The sequence below is a fragment of the Astatotilapia calliptera genome, chromosome 17 (assembly GCF_900246225.1).
Source record: "Astatotilapia calliptera chromosome 17, fAstCal1.2, whole genome shotgun sequence".
Taxonomy (NCBI): domain Eukaryota; kingdom Metazoa; phylum Chordata; class Actinopteri; order Cichliformes; family Cichlidae; genus Astatotilapia; species Astatotilapia calliptera.
This window is the reverse complement of record NC_039318.1, coordinates 26,930,799-26,949,822: the sequence shown is the minus strand read 5'-3', so window position 1 is coordinate 26,949,822 and position 19,024 is coordinate 26,930,799. Positions and strand designations below refer to the sequence as shown.

At 40.1% G+C, this 19,024-nt stretch overlaps 1 protein-coding gene across 6 annotated transcripts in view; it reads left to right on the top strand.

Moving 5' to 3' along the window:
• The window catches only part of cacna2d1a (calcium channel, voltage-dependent, alpha 2/delta subunit 1a), a 114,047-nt gene that overhangs the window by 3,010 nt on the left and 92,013 nt on the right, over positions 1-19,024 (top strand). For 2 of the 6 annotated variants that reach the window (XM_026146519.1, XM_026146516.1), the window contains exon 1: positions 8,753-9,225. In XM_026146519.1, coding sequence (XP_026002304.1) covers positions 9,146-9,225 — 80 coding nt within the window. In that variant the 5' untranslated portion in view covers positions 8,753-9,145. Of the gene's footprint in view, positions 1-21; positions 164-8,751; positions 9,226-19,024 lie in introns of those variants that run through there. The other 4 variants (XM_026146521.1, XM_026146517.1, XM_026146520.1 and 1 more) reach the window with 3 other exon arrangements.

The window sequence follows — 19,024 nt, the reverse complement described above, 5'->3', positions numbered from 1 at the left end:
TCCCCTCTTTTGTCTTCAAAGATGTGGCCTGAATCAGATGGTGGCTTGGAAACATTGTGCTGTTGTCCTGCATCTGTGATTCACAGAGCGGTAACTTTGATGAAAACAGAGATCTGACGAGGCGGGATCAGGCAATGTCGTTGGATGCATCAGCTTATGCAAGGTTAGACAGAGGTTACACATCCATCAAATATGCCTTGATCTCCAAAGAGGTGCTGCAAACTTTCACTTGAGATATCACTTGGAAGCACTGCTTCTTTAAGACTTTTGCTGATGGGATAAACTACCCTTGTAACACAGTGGAGGATAAGGGTGCCTAAATTGGAATACTCAAGTAAAATACAGGTATCTACCTTTAATTTTTGCATTGATTGAGTAAATGATCTTAGTTACCACTGCAGAATAGTGTAAAAGAAAGCATCTGGATTGTGATTGAATTTCCATAACCTTGTTCCTAAATTTGTTCTCTTGCTCTGAAATTCACATCTGGTAAAGTCCAGATGTCCAGATGATACACAGACACGGATGTGCTGTCTCTAACCAGTGACTGATGGTAGTGTTTTGATAAGAGGAGACGCCAGCATTTGGACACATGAATGTGAATTGAGAAAGGGATCTTTGCTGGCAAGTGTCAGAAGATGATGTTGTAGATCATGAGCTTTAGCTGCAGCGGTTGTATATGATGCAGAAAACATATGTTAACATAACTATTAGGATAAGACATTAATCAGAGTCACCTGTTACATATGTGACAGTTTACTGCTCTACATGCATGTGGTCACACGAGTCTTGTCAACAAAAATTCTTTTGAGAATTTGAGTAGGAAAATGTAATTTTTTAGAAAGGATTCAAGATTTTGTGAGTTAAAAAAGAGAACAGGACAGCTAAGACCCTTCATATCTCATCACCTCAGATCCCCCCTGAAGACAGCTTCCCATCACTGGATGCCCAGTTTCACCCTAAGGCCATCCTTTGCTGGGCCATGACTTCTCTTACTGACAGAATAGTTTTCACTAATAGTAATGTGATCAGTCAGTGCACAGAGGGGACCGAGGCTGCCCCTGTCCCAAACGAGACATCATATCACACACACTCTCCGTCACTTCTCTTTCACTGAGTCAACAAGGTGTAACCACTCCAGCCATCACCCGAGACAAGACTGTGGTGCAAGAAAACCAGTGTTGTTTTTTATGGGGTGACCTACAAACGTTGTGTCTCGCAAAGAAGAGGATATTCAAGGAATTTGCAAACACAATCTTTAAGATTATATAAATATCAATAAGTTTGAATCAATCATAAATAAATGATGTGACGTCTCAGGAGAAAATCAGACACTTGCATATACTGTATGCTAACAACAAATAGCATCGCTGTAGAGCAGGGGTAGGCAACTCCAGGCCTCGAGTGCCGGTGTCCTGCAGGTTTTAATCGCACCCTGGGTTAACACACCTGAATCAAATGATTAAGGAGACTTGAAGGAGGAGCTTGGCCATTTGTTATTGTTTTGGGAGATTTCATGCTGCTGTACAGTAACTTCTCATAGACTAGTGCATATCAGACCTAAATAGCAGAGGCACCAGTTGCTATAAATATACAAATATAGAGCAAGACTGGAGGAACAGAATGAAAACACAAAAGGGAATTACCTAATTAATCCAAGGAACACAGAACCCAAACTCAAAGATAATCAAAAATGTTCGAATGAATTTCAAACATAAAAAACCCAAAAGCTTGGGTATAAAATCCAATGATCGTGGCAAGCAGCCATGCAACAGCTAGCTCATCTGAAGCTAAGCCTGCGCTGTGTGCACTGACCCTCACGTACGTAGCCAGCATAGCTGTTGGTGTTTTGGTTCCCTAGGACTGACATTGTGCAAAATATTATCACTCTTTCCTCACAGCAAGAACCCATGGCCTTTCTGTGTGTTTCTGTGTGAAGTTTGCATGTTCTCCTCATGTTTCTGTGGTATTCCATGGGCTGAAACCCACACATCCAAGGACTTTCAAGGCTAGAATAATTCTCTTGTCACTGTTTTTGACCAATGACCTATTGTACAGCTGGAGTTATTCCCCTGGCACAGCACAAAGGCTTCACATTTTCCTACTGCTTATTATATGTTTAATGGAAACAAAGGATATTGGTCCCGTTCTATTTTATCATTCTATTTGTCATTTCAGAATTTGAACTCTTTTTTGAGTTTGGTTAAGTGGTAGAGCTAATGTTTAAAAGTCCTGTGATTGGACATTGTAAGAAGTCTGTATTCTATTTTTTAAAGGCAGATTGTCGGACTTATTCATATGAGATACTGTGTGAGTAGGAAAATCTTTCAGCTATGATAAACACAGTGCAGTGTGATGAACAGAATCAAGAGGGTTCAGTGTGGAGGGTGAAGCATATGCAGTGTGTGGGAGTTTTTAGTGCATATTAGAAATAACAGTACTTAAGAATAATGGGTGTATTAGTGGGAGGTATTTAAGTAACAATAGGCCATGCAGGTGTAGTAGGCCTCTTTGTCCTCCTCAACCAAGAAAACCTGATTCGACTGAAAGATATCTATATATTTGTTTATACTCGTGGTATATTTACTGCACAACAAATCTTATTTGTTGTGGCTAATGGAGTATGATTTTCTCCATCAGGATAAGTTGTAAATGCAATAGTGCCCCAGACTGTGCTGCATAAAACCATGAATGGAAACTAACTAAGAACATGTAAATTCTGCAGAGGTCCAATTTGCTTTCTGTTATGAATGCAGGTAACAGTAAACAAGAAAAGGCAAAAGAAGCAAGACAAGTATGAGCGTTTCAGGAAACTTCTTGTAAGTGCCTGGAAGAAATTGAATGAAATAGGTCAATTTGTGTGTGCTGACTGTAGGTTGAGAGACCGAAGTGACAAATCTTGCCAAGAAAGCAAATAAGCGCATTTTCAAAAGGAAAAAAAAAAAAGACTGTCGAAGTAAGCTTAGATAAAAATCATCAACACATCTCTTAATGTTCTGTCTAGATGAACAGATTCAACCTTTTGGCATCAACACCATCAACAACCACCAACTCGAGTTGATGGTTGAACCATCTAACACGGAGTCTGATGTAAAACGGGGTCAACAGAGCATTCATTTGTTAAGGAACTGAACTTTTTTTTAAATGTTAATAAGGAGATTTTATGTCATTTTTATTGTTCGTTTTATTGAAAGTCTTTTAATATTTCATCTTGGTCTGCTGGTTTAGTGTTTTATCTATCGAACATAAAAACTCCCTCAGCAACATTAACATCTGCTTCAAAATCAGGGTCAGTCAGAGAGATTGTTATTCACTCTGAAAAATCAGGTTATAAAGAAGGAAAACAAAAACATTATTAACCGTCCTTTCAATGTTTTGTCATCTGAATTCAGGACTGTGTGGGTAAGCTGCAAACAAATTGCCCTTTTGTGGATTAATAAAATGACCTGAATCTGAATCAAAAGACTTCATTTCTTTCCTTGTACTCCATCATTTTCCTCTCTAGAAGCTGGAACTGACAGTGAAGACTACATCCTTGTTAGCTCATGCTGAGATAAAACACATGGCCCTTAATCTTTCCCAGAAAGATGGTGTGTGGGGAGAGATGTGATTAAAGTTGGAAATCATTTATCGCCACAGTACCACAGACGAGTTATTAAATGAACTACGTTTGGCATCCTGTGGGGGCAGGCAGAGTGGGTGCATGAATGCAGAGTTTTGCTCTTTGGGGAAGATTCAGCAGTATGTATCAATTTGTTTGTCTTGCAGAATACTGAAAAATGTGACAGGATCTGACAGTGACATTTAAACTTTTGAGATGAAAGCCAGATGCGACAGATGCCTCATGATATTTTATCATGTTGCGTGGCTCCGAATGTTCTCCATATGCTTACAACCTGCATTTTTCGGTGACATCAGCATCATGAAAAAGTACCGGCAAAAAAAGTCATTGGCGATGATCAGAAATGCAGGAAGTAGGGAAAAGAACACACAGTGTTTGACTTGAAGTGGTTATTTGATGTGAAAAATAGCCATAGGTACATTTTTGTTATTTGAATATGATGCAAAGCATTTTGCCCTGCAAATGTGTTTTAATGAGCTTATACATTTAGTAATTAAACCTTATTGCTTAATAGATCTTCCTCCTTTGTGCTGTTATATTAAGAAATTGTGTATAAGAGCTGGTTGATTACACTAAAAATGATGTGGTTATATCTAGGGCTTACAGTGGGATGTTGCCGATGGGGAAACCCCAAGTTCCGGTGGAAATGTGCAAGGTGGGGAAAATAATTACTTAGAAATAAGTCACATAATAATAAGTCACTGTGATCAGCTGACCTGTGCTGCTACACAGAGATCCATTGCTCTTTGTAGGTTTACCCAACTGATTTAAACATCATATAAGCTGATGTTATGCAAGCTTAAATGGCTGAGTTCCAATCCCTACACACTATTAAGTATGAAAGGCACAACCCAGTGAGTGAATCTAATCAGCGTCATTACCCTAAATATAAGTTTATGTCTGGTACTTTAGTTGTAACCTGGTAACAGTACCATAGATGTAACTAGTCCTCAATCAAACATCCCTGTAAACTTTGACAGAATAATTCAAACCAACCGGTGTTGCCTGCACTAAACTACTTGGTGCAGGGGTGGGCAACTACAGGCCTCGAGGGCCGGTGTCCTGGAGATCACCCTGGGTTAGCACACCTGAATCAAATGATTAATTCATTACCAGGCCTCTGGAGAACTTCAAGACATGTTGAGGAGGTCATTTAGCCATTTAAATCAGCTGTGTTGGATCAAGAATACGTCTAAAACCTGCAGGACACCGGCCCTCGAGGCCTGGAGTTCCCCCACACCCCTGGCTTTGTGTTTTAATGGAATCGTTGAGTAACAAAATTACTATGCTTCGATTTGTTTTTGCAAGAGCTTTTACAAAAACACAATTAGGCTAAACATTGTGTATAGATCTAAAACTCCAAAATGAACAAGGATATTAAATATAAGATTTAAAATTTAAATCTAATTTGCTGACCTTTGAAAATAATCTCTGATCTTCCCTACTAGTGAAATACACCAGCTGTACATTTAGCTCACAGGCATGTTTTGTGACAGACTTCACAGAAACAGTTTGTGTGTTTTGGTGAAATTTGTTGAGCTGTTTGAAAAGTTGCATTTGGAATCATGTAGCATTAAAAAAAACAAAAAACATGTTACTCTGTTTATGATAGCTCCTCTTCTGTAACTAGTGAGACGCTGAAGTATTGCAACCACAACTTTACATCTGCAGCATGAACACATCACAGGGATGGGAGGGAAAGAGGATGCGCTGAAGATGTTAAACGGTAGTAGCATGTGGGGGCTGGAAGGAGTGCCAGGCCAATAATAAAAACAAAAAAAAAAACAAAAAAACAAATGTAAAAATAATATACATTAACCTCATTAACTAAAGTTGCCAGTGTGCCATCCTGAATCAATCAGGCCTAGTTTAATTCCTGGTTTTATGCTTCTGACAGGAAACTAAACTCACATTTTGAATGATGATCTGAATAAAATTGACGACACACACTTGTGAATTACAACCTCAATTCCAAAACAGCTGTGTTTGTATTTAGTGCATCATGAAACAAAAATTATGACAAGAAGACTGCCATCAAATTTAAAATTAACCAATAGTCTTTAAAAGTGATACATTTTCTATGTTTAAATATTTAACTTGTTTTCTATCTTTTATTGTGGATAAAATAGGAGTTTATAAGATTTACAAATCATTATGTTTTTTCTTTACACACTTTTTTTGGAATTGGGATTGTAAATTTGATTGTCTCTGCAGCTTCATTTCTACAAAGACATGTTAGGCGTGTCCTCAGTGGATGAGAAAAAACAACCTTGTGGCTTAGTTGACGACAAATGCATTGCTAGGCGACGGCCGGGGGGGGCTATTCCCTGGACAGGTGGGTGGGGTCGCGAGCTGATGACAGAGGCCACACCTGCTGCCCGCCAGACGCATATACACATTTCTAATTCACTCAGAAACAGACACACACCTGTCTCACTGTTACACACACACACTTGCGCTGATTTTTACCTCCTGCTCTTTTCTGGAAACATGACCTGAAGCAAATTGTACTTTAGTGGCCAACAGGTTAAAGCAAAAGTGCAGTGAATCGCATGACTGAAATCAACACAACCTTTACACAGGGTACAATCTTAAATGCCAAATGAAGAACATTTTTTCTATCTGTGTTCATAGTATTGTCTTTTTAACCTATTTAATTTTGTCCTACAATTTCCCATCTGCTGAATATGCTCGCTTAAGTGTGCTGCCATCAGGGTGCATTAGGATTGGCTTTGAAATGGCATTTAAAAAAAACAAAATAAGTATATTGCTCCAAAATACTGAAGCCTTAATTTAAGGAAATAGATAGTCAAGCAGCTGGGTTTTTGTTAGCTTGCTTTGTTAAACCTAAATGGCTGATGGCAGCTATCAAGTCTCCCAGAAAACACCGGCTTTCTGAATCTACCATTAGAACAGAAACAGTAGTGTTGTAACCAGGTGACCTATTGCAAACAGCTGCATATTTCACACAAGAAGACTTGCATGACTTGCATGGTGCCCTGCAAAGAACTGAACCACTGGGGTAAACGTGACAAAGTTACCCGACTAACCTCAGATCCTGCTTTGCAGTGCAGGCCTCAGCAGATTAGCATTCGTGTCATATTGATGGCCATATTATTCATTCTCTTTGCAGCTTTCTTATTCTCTATGGGGGAAAAAATATCTGCTTTGCCTGTGCACTAACTTTTGGGGCAGGGCAGGTAGTGCACATAAATTATCAAGACTTTGTGTATGAACATGGAGCAATGAAAAAAAAGGAGAAAAGCTATAGTCAAAGCAAAACAATGAGCCAAAATATATAGAGGAAGTTTAGTTTGTCACTTAGGTGTCTCCCTTTACATCACACAGAGTCATTTGATCCAGTGTTAGCTTAAAAATACTGATTATAGCATGAAACAACATTGAGTCAGAGATTTTATGAAAATTGGATGTATTTAGTCATACTGAATTTGCTGTTTTTGAGAGGCTTTTGTAAGCCAAAACTAATCTCTGTGAAAAACCCATATAATCCTATTTAAGAGAGTGTTGCATTTGCTGGCCTGTTTCAAAAACACGAGCAGCATGAGGGATTGTTATGGTTTTTTATGGGAACACATTGTACATTTTTTTTCCACTTAGAAATATCTTCAGAATTAATTTAAAAGTCGACCTGTGGACGTTCTTAACGGATAATTACCACATATAGTTCATCTCTGTGGGTTTTTTTTTTTAAATAGTGTATAGTATGTTAGCCCTTAAACCTTTAAACCAGCGTTCCTCTCTCCATATGGTCAACACTCTTTCCAAACCGGCCCCTCCTCTTCGCCATTGCTCGGTAAATACACTTCAATCCCCCACCTCAGAGCCATGCCAGGCAAGAGGTCCCAAAGGAACAGCTTTTATATGAGCTATAGTGAAACCTGAGAGGGGGGGCATAGACAGCTATTTGCACAGCATATCTATTTGTGGGATTCACGTAGCAGGTGGGCAACACTTTGCCTTGTTTGTCTATTGTGACCCACACAGCTCATCTGCATGCAGACATCCATGCACACAAAAACAAGCAGACAAAAATTCAAGCCAAAAAAAGAAAAGAATTATCTTTGGGGGGTTGTAATAATGGAGGAGCTTGAAGCAAATTAGTGAAAGATTAGTTTTGCATCTGACAAGGGGCTTTCAAGACAAACCTGTTAGAAAATACAGTATATGCTTCTGGTATTTACCTTGCTGATTGTCCCAGCAAAGGGAAATGTCACTCCATATTAAGTTTGCCACAGCCCTTGGAGCCAGTGGAATTTATTATCACATTTCTGCATAAAAAAGAGGCACTGCGCTATTGAAAATTAAATGAAGGTTCATCATGATACACATAATAAAACGGAGAGCTTTTATTGGACGGGAAGAGTGTATTATTTTATTTATTTTTTGAGATGCTTGACTGAATCTGACATGGACTACAACTGGGTTGTGGGCCTGAAATGCTTTATGCAACGCATGTGACCAGACAAGAGCAAAGTTGCCCTGGAAGTCACCTGACTTTGTTGTTTACAAGAATGCACATGAAAAAACATTCAAAAGTCAGCTCTGTGAGGAAGAAGATCATTGTAGGAAGGATAATATAGACGCACAGTCAGTGGAATGTGTGACTTATGATGATGATCAGCTCGAGGTCATATCGGGCTTTAAGGTTATCAGAGGAAAACTTAAATCTAAAGACACGGGCTGCAGTGTTGTTAGAATCTCCCATGTTTGATAAGGCCAGTGTGCCGTAAATAACTGTTGCTGGGTGACGTGAAGGGCGCCCGGAAACCCATATGCGCCTCAGCAACACAAACATAAGAGACCACACACACTGCAAAAAAACATGGGAAAAAAGTGCCATTAAGGGTTGTGTATTCTGATTTTTTAAAGTTACCTAAAATCTTAAATTAGGTCACGTGTACATGTCTACGCATAGATTGACTTTTCCCATTTGTGTAAAGATTTCTAAAAGACTTTCGAAATAAACTGCGAGGTTTTTTTTTCCGAGCCATGCAAAACTTGGGTGAAATCATCACAATCACTCAAACACACTTCCACCCCTCGTGTTCATCCCCGCGAACCAACGATGTTTTTTGCAGTGTGCGGAGTGGCACCGCTCTGCCGGCCGAGCTTGAGCTCTACTGTAAATGCGCCCTCCCCTTTTCTCCTGTTTTTTTTTTAATTTATTTTATAAATCTTTTGGACACACGCTTGAGATTTGCTCTAACAGCCTATTCCAGTTTGAAACACTCACTTAAGAGTGTCTCTCTCTCTCACACACACAGATACACACGCTACACCCCCCTCCCAAAAAAGAACACACTCCTTCAACTCCATCGGTGGGGAGAACATAGCTATCGGATGAGATTTGTTTCCAAACGCGCACCGATGGCGGTGTGAGGCGTTTGGTTTGAGAAGTACGAGTGGCGCTTTGGATTTGTGGGCAATTCTTCTTCTTTTTTTCTCCATTTTTTTTTTTTTTGTTCATCTGCTGAATCCTGCTTTAGGGAAATTAACAAAGATATGGATTACTCACTTTGTCTATTCCTACTCTTGGCGACCGTTTCGTCTGAGTCGAGCGGGCAATTCCCAACATCGCAGATGTGAGTACTGTACAGCTGAAAACAGCCTGTTGGCTTTTTAAAGTAATACGGTGTTGTATCATAGAAATTTTTATGTGGCTCTTTTTTCTGAACCTGTGTCATTATATGGCATGTTCGGAGATATACGGTAGATGCAAAGCAGCCTGGTAATCACTTAAAGAGAAACGTGGTGCTAAATATGCTTCTAAAGCTTACATTAAGTTTGTGAACGCGCACTTTGTGGGAAATTCTCTCGGAAGCAGAACAGTCCTCCTTCTTGCCAACTGATGATGAGGATTGTACACGGGCTTTGTCCGTTACTTTAACTTTGTGAAATATGATATTAAAAGCTGCTTCCCATTTATTGCCAGCCTGCAGCAGTGTGACATATGGCGGACTGTCACATGAATCATCCCAAGAAGGGAGACTAAGGTCTGAACTTTCTCTTAACCATGTCCACAGATAGTTCTGACATTTGGCTATATGTGTAGCTTGCTGTAATGAATCACATTTGTTTACAATGCATGAAGTTTGAACTGTAAATAGGAAAGCATATAGAAAGCATACTCCTCAGTTTGCCTTTTTTGACAGCAGTTGGTTATTGACGGGTAAAATGACAGTTAATCCATTATTTATCCAGAATATTGATATTTTCGTCTTCTGCTGATAATATTGATGAATAATGGTAAATGTATTCATCATGACGGTTACTTGATTAGTAGATAATACAAATGATGATTGGTTTTCCAAATAAAATATTAGTTCCCTATTTTGCTGGACACATTTCAATATCACCTTGCATTGATTAGGCAATTGGTGATAAAGTTGTCTCAAACCTTCCTTAAAAGTTTAGTTTCTTGTGATTTCCAGCATGCAGACCAGTACTTCAGCTCAGTGTGGAAAACTCTGTTTGCCCTGCAAGATGTTAACTCGGTTTACAAACCCATGCCATCAAGTAGAGATATCGCTTGCACAGTCAAGCTATCTCTGGCTCTGTCTAAATTTGACCTTCCATATTTGCACTGCAGCATTAATAGATGTAACAGATGATCTGTCCGCAGCCCAAATTAAGCAAAAGTGTAGGAGTGCAAGCCTGTTCGGCTGACATGCTGAACCTCACACTTAATCAACAGGTTTAAGATATTCCAGATGGTTCTAAAGGAGCCAGGACTACAGGTTTTGGTTTTAAATGCAGCCCAAGTTCAGTCCTAGAGAGATGATGAGCTATGATGGCACTTAGCCTAATGGCTCAATATGGTGATGTCAGACTCGCAGAGTGGCCAGCCTACTCCCTATATTTCACGGGCACTAAGTGGATTGATCTGTGGGTTGTGTACATGATATTCATGTTGGTGTGGACGTTCACTCGCGGGTGCATGTTCACTCTTTTATTTTGCAAATATGAGTATTTATTTCAGAAGGAAGCACGCCAGAGTCAAACTATAAACCCACAGTTGTAATGCGCCTTCTTAAAAACATATTCCTAGCCACCAGTAATAAAAAAAAAAAAGCATCAGTCAGTGCACAGCTTCTTTTAATTCTTGCTGTTTCACTGTGAGCAATTTCAGCCAGTGTTTGTATACTGTTGTAGTGACAGTGATTTTGAGTGACAAGCTTCACGTCGACTCCTCAAGGTGAAAGTCACAGAGCAAAACAGAGAAAGTAGAAGGGCAACGATGGAGAGACCGACCCAGCCCGTTTCCCTTAATTAAAGAAATTCAGAAATGTGGTTCTTAAGTAGCTCAGTGTTTATGACTACATACACTTTCTATACTATTATTTCTTTCTGTGTTACTTTCTTTTTTCCCCTTTATTCCTTGCTTCCTTCACTCCTTCCTTCTCCTCCCTATCTCATGGACTCGAAGTGTGACTGTATCTCTAGGCTCCATCTCTAACCTCACATGCCAGCATCTGTCTGTTCTCAGATCTTCATGTCCCCTCTCCTCCTCTCAGCCCCCCCTCCACGCCTTCTCACTCTGTTTCTCATCGCTCTGTTTCCGTCTCGTTCTTCCTCTGTCCGTCTTCTCCCTATGTGTCTCTTTAGCTCTCCCCTCTCGGCTTGTTTTGTTGCCAAAAGGCAGATGATTAACATCATCAAATCTGAAATGCAAAGTCTGATGTCATAGACTGTGCCCCAGAGATCTCTGCACCATTCAAACACACTGTTAGATCAGGAACGATAAAAAGACATGATGGAGATAAAGAGAAAAGGAGACAAGATGAAAATCCAGACTACTTGGCCTTATTGATTACAAACATATATAATATATGGACATTTTGCTACATAAATCCTGCCAACGTGCAGCTGACTGTTACCACACTTGCAGCCAAATACACAGAAAATGTCCAAATGTTTTGCTGCTATGTGCCATTTCATTGTGCTAACGTTCCCTTCTGATCTAAAGCTTGATCATATGCTTGTTCCTGGCTTCTACCCAGTGGTCACTGACACATATAGCTTGTTTTATCTTCATCCTACTAATTTCCACACTTTCTGTCACCCTCTGCTCTGTTTCTACCACTCTCACTTGCTTTTTTTTTTTTTAAAGCTAACTAGATTTCATGCTCAACCAGCTAAAGCGCCATGCGTCTTGTGTTTGTGGCCTCATCTCTGGCAATTAGTTGGCATAATGTGAGGAAATGCTTGATATCAAAAGAAAGCAGCAAGATATAAATCATGTACATATATATAAGTATATAAAACCACACTTAAAGTGAAAGCAAGCTTCACATTGAGCCCTCTGTGAACTTAAAGGACTAGTTCAACATTTATTACCAGTTCATATTGAAAACAAATTGTAAAGATACAATTTTTGTTTTTAGGTTCGGGGATTTGTAGGGTTTTTTTTCAAGCCAGCATAGGAGCATCAAAGTTCCTAGGAACAAACATATCTTTGTCTTTGCTGGCACAAAAAGTGCCTTGGTATCTGTCTAATTCACAATAAAGCAATGAAATCTTATAGAACTCACCTAGTGATACTGCTTATTATGGTCATTGCTTTTCTTTCAGTGGCAGACAGATGCCAACAAAGGCGCTTCTGTAGCCACTAGAGGCGTCACTTCCAGTGATTTAAGCCAACGAACCACACCTTTCAACCGTTTCAACTGAGCATTTTTAACATAACTGTGTGTTTTGTTTAATTTTATTTCGTTTTTAGGACAGACATTTGAGCATTTCTTCTTTAGTCTGTTCCTTAGCACTAATTAGCTGAAATCTGTCTCTCTCTCTCTTACACCCATACTGTTTGTAAATGCAGCCAAACCAGTGAGTGGCGTCCCAATGGCTATGTCCATCTTGTGTATACAGTCTGGCACTAACAGCCTGCACAAAAAAAAAGAAAAAGGAAAATCTGTGCTCAGATTTTGATGATTTGTGTATTATTTATTACTGTGTACTGCATTAGCAAGTGTCTGTGCATTGGACACATGCTGTTTGTTTATGGTTGCACCATGCCGGCCTAGTTTTATGATGTTAGCTGATAACTTTGTACTCAACCCTCCTGTTCAAATCTGGTTTATTTAAGACAACAATAGCCGAAATGCTAAAATCAAAGTTGAAGAAAAGGACTTTAATAATAACGCCTACATCCATAAAGGTACAATGTATTTGCAGTGTAAGCTGGGGAAATTTTGCTGGTTTTTACACTTAATTACTTGGAAATTAAACACTCAATTATTATTAATTTCATCTTCTGTGTAAATTTTTAGTTCATCGATTAGCTGAGTGGTAAGGGAGACGATGCCTTCTAACATGAGCAGATGTGGGATGTATATATAAGATTTAATAGGATCTGAAATATTAGTCAGTTCTTTAAAAGTGCTTTTAGTTTGAATTTGTTAGGCTATGATTATCCTTTACTAGTTTTCTTCATAAGTTTCCCCCCCCCCCCCCCCCCCCTTTATTAATCAGGCATAGTTTCCTTGAGGTTTGACTCGACACTCAATCATCCCAGTAGGCTGGCACCAACAGTGGCCTGTAATGATGGCTCAGTTTCTAGAAGACGCCAGACGTGTGCACCTTAGTTCACTGCCAGACTTCCTCTAGATCCCAGGTGCTTGGTGTCACTGCTGCTGAACAGCTCAGTCATAAAATGGAATAGGTTGCAGGAGCAAAAACAAAGTCTAATATGCTGATAAAGACAATAATCATGGCTTTAATCTGCTCTAATAATACAATTAGTTGAGTTTTTGCCTTGCAGCAAAGAAAACGTGTTAATACTTTTACATGCAAATTTCCATTACATCATCACTGAGCTGAAGAGCAGGCTCAAAAAACTTGTAACCCTGGAGAATCATGCTAGCCATAGCCCCTGTGTCCAAAACATTATTACTTTATGATTTTTATTTTTATAAATTCTGCTTTATTTTAGTCAAAAGGCTGTGGGCTTTGTTTGCTGATTGAGTCACAGAGCCGTAGAGCCTTTCTTCTTTCGTGCTTTGGCAAAGACTGGGCGATTAAGAATGTCTCATCTAATGAAAAAACAAAACAAAACAAAGACAAATGCATTCATTAAATTAGATTTCCCTTCAAATTTCATTCCAGTGTCAAATCTAACTTGGATTATGACACTGATAATACGGGAGAGATTTGAAAAGGATGAATCGAATGTAGTGAGCAGCAGATGGAAATAATCTGCTCGGGGCCGTCTAGGGTTTCCTTGGCTGTGACTTCGTCTTGGCTGTAAGGGAGTTAGTGCCAGCAGGTATATTTCAGGAGGCACGCTCAGAATCAGGCAGCTGACGGGGTAATATCTGTTACACATAAACATGCAACAGTGCAAAATCTTTGACCGCGAATAACGTTTGCTATTTACTCACTTTATTTTCCTTGACTCTTTCACATTTCTTTTGCTTTTTTTTTTTTTTTTTTTATACACCTCACCCTTTAATTTCTCACTCATTTGTGTTTTTTCTTCTCATCTACTCACTCATTTTCCTTTGCCCCAGTCTGAGCTCTGACTATATTTATCCAGGACCTCTGTCTTTGGGGATGGGGGTGTTAAGTGTCCTGACACAGCTGTATAGGTAAAGATAGAGAGGCGTAGAGTGGCAGGGGGCTTCCCATAAATCGCCCTCCCCTCAGCAGAAGTTTTGAGCGTTCTTCTGCGTGAGTTTTCCTTAAGGTCTGACTAGGATTTGTAAGGAAAAAGACACACATACATACACATATGGTACATTAACACTTCCAACTTACGTGAAGAAGAAATGTGGGGAGGAAAAAAAGCTCACATGAAAAATCCCAAGAATTTTCCATTGCACCGTTGCCTGGGAAACCCTGGGAATAGTTAACAGCTGTTGGGATAGCAGCCCTCTTTGGTACAGGAAGCACATCTGTATGTTGAAACAGAAAGCAAGGGCACTACAGTTCAAGGCAGAAATTTAGGATATTTCAGGGAAGCTATCAAAAGTTAGTCAAGTAATATAGCGGCAAAGATACAGAAGAGCAGTGTGAAAGCGGCAGATGTTTGAAGAGAGAGGCTGTTTGTGACTGAAAGTTGAACATCATACCCTGTGGCTTCTCTTGTCTGTTCTGTCTGTATTTGCATGAGCCAGAAATGTGTCATCAAGCTTGATACACGGCACAAGAAAGCAACATGATCATGAACAACATAATCATTTAATTAAACAATTTGACAGAAAGAAAAAGTATCACTGCCTTATGAAGAATTTTAATTTGTGAGAGTTCATTAAGTGTTTCCTATAAATATTTAGAGCTGTGGTTAACGACTCAGTAAGTTATTATAATAACGCACTAGTAGCACTAGTAGCTTTAAGTGGATAAAACACACTGTAAGCCCATCTGATGTGTTATATTTTGAGCGAGGCCCATGATGGCTTGTGATGGTGCCTCTCGAGCCCCTTAATGGAGCTGCATTGAGACATAAGAGCAGCGGTCCTCAGACACCAACACTGGCACTGTGTGTAGCTGTCAGGGGAGACTAGTACTCAGTGTAGCACTAACACTAGTCTGCTTGTGTAGGCGTTTAGAATGACGTTAATTGGACATTGTGGCTAGAGGGGGCTTTCAAATCTCTATTTATACACATCGTCCATCCAAGATAGTCTGTATGTGTAGTGAGGCTGAAGGGTAGGGTCTGATGTATGGATGGCTGGGTAGGGAGTTTGCTCAGAAAGTGTGAAGGTGACAGAGATGTGGAGGTTTAGTCATCTGAGCAGAGTTCAAAATGACATGTCGCACGGGGAAAGACAGCTGGAGGGGTGAGGATGAGTAAGAGGAAGAGTAAATGCACTGAAATAGTTCAAAAGAATAAAAACTTTTGTTATAGCTTTGTTTTCAAAGACTAAAGGATGAAAGATTGTACATAATGTCATGAAATTAGATTTCCACTACATGCTTACTGTGGCCAAAAATGTACAATAATAAAAGAAACCATTGTGATATTGATACAAGAGATGTGAATCAATTTCTACCAGCCCTGTTCATCTTTACGTTAAGTGCTGTGTCTTATGGATCAAGAGGCTTATCAAGGTGACAATGTGAGTCAAGGTGGTATATTGTGACGGTGGCTTTGACTCGGACGTGCAGTGAGAGTATGTCCGAGTTGACAGTGATTCAAACTGGTTGTACATTCAGAATGTGGATATAGTGTTGTGCTCTTGGTAAATTCACCAAAGAAGTCTTTTTTTAAAAAATTTAGACACAAGTATGTCTGATGGCAAACCTTTTAAAAAGTGCACACAGGAAGCGTAATCTTAATTGAGTTACTGCTGTTTTTCTTTACACAGTGCTGGTATCTCACCAGTAGGTGAAATTTCTCTGCAGCAAGTACAGACACTTTCAGGTGTCACAACAATTCTGCTTTCTCTGATTTAATGTGTTGAGACACCTGCAGGGAGAGGTTATACAATGGAAGCTGTTAAATACACGGCGTTTGACATGGATGGTGGGGAGGAGGTCGACTATTGGCTAAGAGGACAGAGAGTCAGTCCCAGCTCGTCGTGCTTCAGAGTGTGAGGTCAAACGTGGGCAAGGGTAGGGAAAAAAGTCTGACCCCAGTTCCCCTGTGGCAGTCTCATGCTGTCAGAGACAAACAGAGCAGTGCTCAGATAACCAAATGGCCCAGTCGGAATTTGTTACCTTGTATTTCTTGTAAATAGATGAGTGAAGGGAGGAAGGTTGTTTTTTGTAGCACAGTCGATTTATGGATGAGAAAAAAGAATTAAAACAACTAAATGTAGAAATAAGAACACTTCAATACACCACAATAATGGCTTTTTAGACAGGTAGCCCTAAGTTAGATAAGCGGTTAAGCAAATGAATGGATATTGCTCTTAACTACCTATTTATTCCTTCTTCCACAAGACTCAGTTATTTCTCTGCAAGAAAATAAAGTGGCATCAACAGTGGCGGTCCTAGTCTGTTTGGTGCCCTGGGCGAACACTGTTCAAAAGATTCAGTAAGCTACATCAGTGTGTACTGTTTACTATCATAGCCAAGTGGCTAACAAACATAAACAGAAGTTTTTGCTATCCCTACTAATTAATGTTATCTTGTTGTATCTCTGTTGTGGTCAGTGCTATCCTCTATGCCAGGGGTCGGCAACCCTAGGCACGCGTGCCAGCTGTGGCACGCGAAGGGTTAACTGATGGCACGACGATAGCTGGACTGGCTATCGGGCATATCGGGCATTTGCCCGGTGGGCCGATGGTGATTTTTCGTCTTTATGGGCCGATGATTTTTTTATTTTTTTTTGTAACGGTACAAAAAATGAAAGGTGGTGGATTGGCCAGGTGCTGGCCGGTGTGTAAAAATAACTCAGTTGTTTGGTGGTGGCTATGGCGTAGCTTCCACAGATTCAGTCACATTAGCAAGTGGTGGAGGCCAGCAGGCGGATGAGAGAAAGGGGAGGCAAGAGGAGAGACCCGAGGCAACCGCCGGTCCGAGTGTCAGGTGAACTGAACTTCAGGTAAGAAGTTATAACCTGCAGCCTATCTGGGTCAGATATAAACCAAGTTTAGGTGGAGTTTATTTTCGTTGTGCTGACTTTTTACAGTCAGTTACAATAACTCGTACTGCGTGCTAGCTAGCATGACGGAGTTTCTATACAGCTGGGTGGGTGCTATGATGTTACTGATAGTGAACTTTATCCATAAGGTTAGTTAGTAGAGTTGCCAACCGTCCCGTAAAAAAACGGAATCGTCCCGCATTCAGAGAAAATATTACGCGTTTCGTATTGAGCTGAAAAGGAACGCAGTTTGTCCCGGACTTCAGCTAGAATGGAAAAAGACAGAAAGCTGGATTTATTCTGTCTTTACGCTGCACAGCTGCCTCTTCTTCTCTCATTCTCTCACCCTCCCTCTCCTGTTGCTACTGAAACCAGGAGATGTCCTTACTGAATCATCAGAGCTGAACACGTGCTGGAGAAACAGGTTTACCTTTTAGGTGACATGAATTAGTTGAAGGGAAGTTATGAACTGCTCCTGAGAGACAACTTACACCAGGAACCTTTTCTACGTAGCTGACAGCTGGTAACTGTGCAAGGGCGGGTCTAGCAAAGTTTTGCCAGGGGGGCCAGGTAGGGCATTAACAGGGAAAGGGGGCACAAAGAAATACTTTCTTATTCTCATTTAAAATGTCTGGCTGTTATTAAATAATTATATGAAGCTTAGAACCAAAGTTTTTATCTGATGTAAAATGTATAGAAATCATACATATACCAACAAGACCGTGTACATCACTGTCACAACAGCGTTAGTTTTCATTCAAAGGCTTTATGGCTTTAATACCTGGTGGGCCGGTCTTTAGTCAAAATGTCCGGGACGAGTTTTTTGTCCCAGTCCAGCCCTGGGCACAACCTGCAGTGAATTAATCTGAGAAGGTACATTAAAAAATAAATGGCGGTGCACATCGCAAATAGCTCGCATTGACACATTAGTTGTGCCGCGTCTTAATGACGGTATCTTAGCTAACAACCCCAACTATCAGATTCAACTTGTAATTGGCTAAAAATAACTTAGCCTACCGGTGAGAGGGATGTTGTTAGCTTTCCACATTTCGACACTTCAAATGCTTCAGGAGCTGTCCGCTCAGCATCAGCATCAGCACCACGGAAATACACGGATACATCCATAGACTCGAGACAGAATTCACAATGCATTTTTGGGATTTTCAGGTGTATGTATGAGCAGCTAGATTTGTCTTGCATTAAATGGCTGAGTTAATGCCAGTTAATGCAACATCGAAGCAGCTGGAATTCATAGCTGTGCGTGTTCATGGAGCTTGCATTTTCACCTGCTGGACATCACTACCTGACAAGTTTAACTGTCTTCAGAACATTGCAGAAGCCCTATTGACAGTATTTGGCTCTACATACTGTAAACTGACCCACAAGGCCAGTAATGTTGTGGGGATGGAGCTGGACTCTGTATATATTAGTGCTGTTTCTTAAATGTGTAAAATCTGTAACATAATTTATTGTTTGGAGTGTAGTCTGTTACTGTTACTATTTTTCAGATTCTTCTTGGAGCAACTGTAACCCACATAATTTCCTTAGGGATTATAAAGTATTCTGATTCTGATTGTTTCAGGATACATGACCTGTCATTATCCAATGACACATCTGCTTACCTGCATCTTTTGCTCGTTTAGCCTCCTCTTCTTTTCTCTTTTTTCTAAACTGAGCACCTGATGGCTTTGAACATTTCTTGTCCATCTTCCATTGGTTTTAATTTTGCACTCCAGTATGAACACCTATCCCCCAACCCGTGGATCACCACGACATAACACCAAGGTACCTTGGTGTTCATCTGAACAACAGACTGGACTGGACTCATAACTCAGACGCCCTCTACAGGAAAG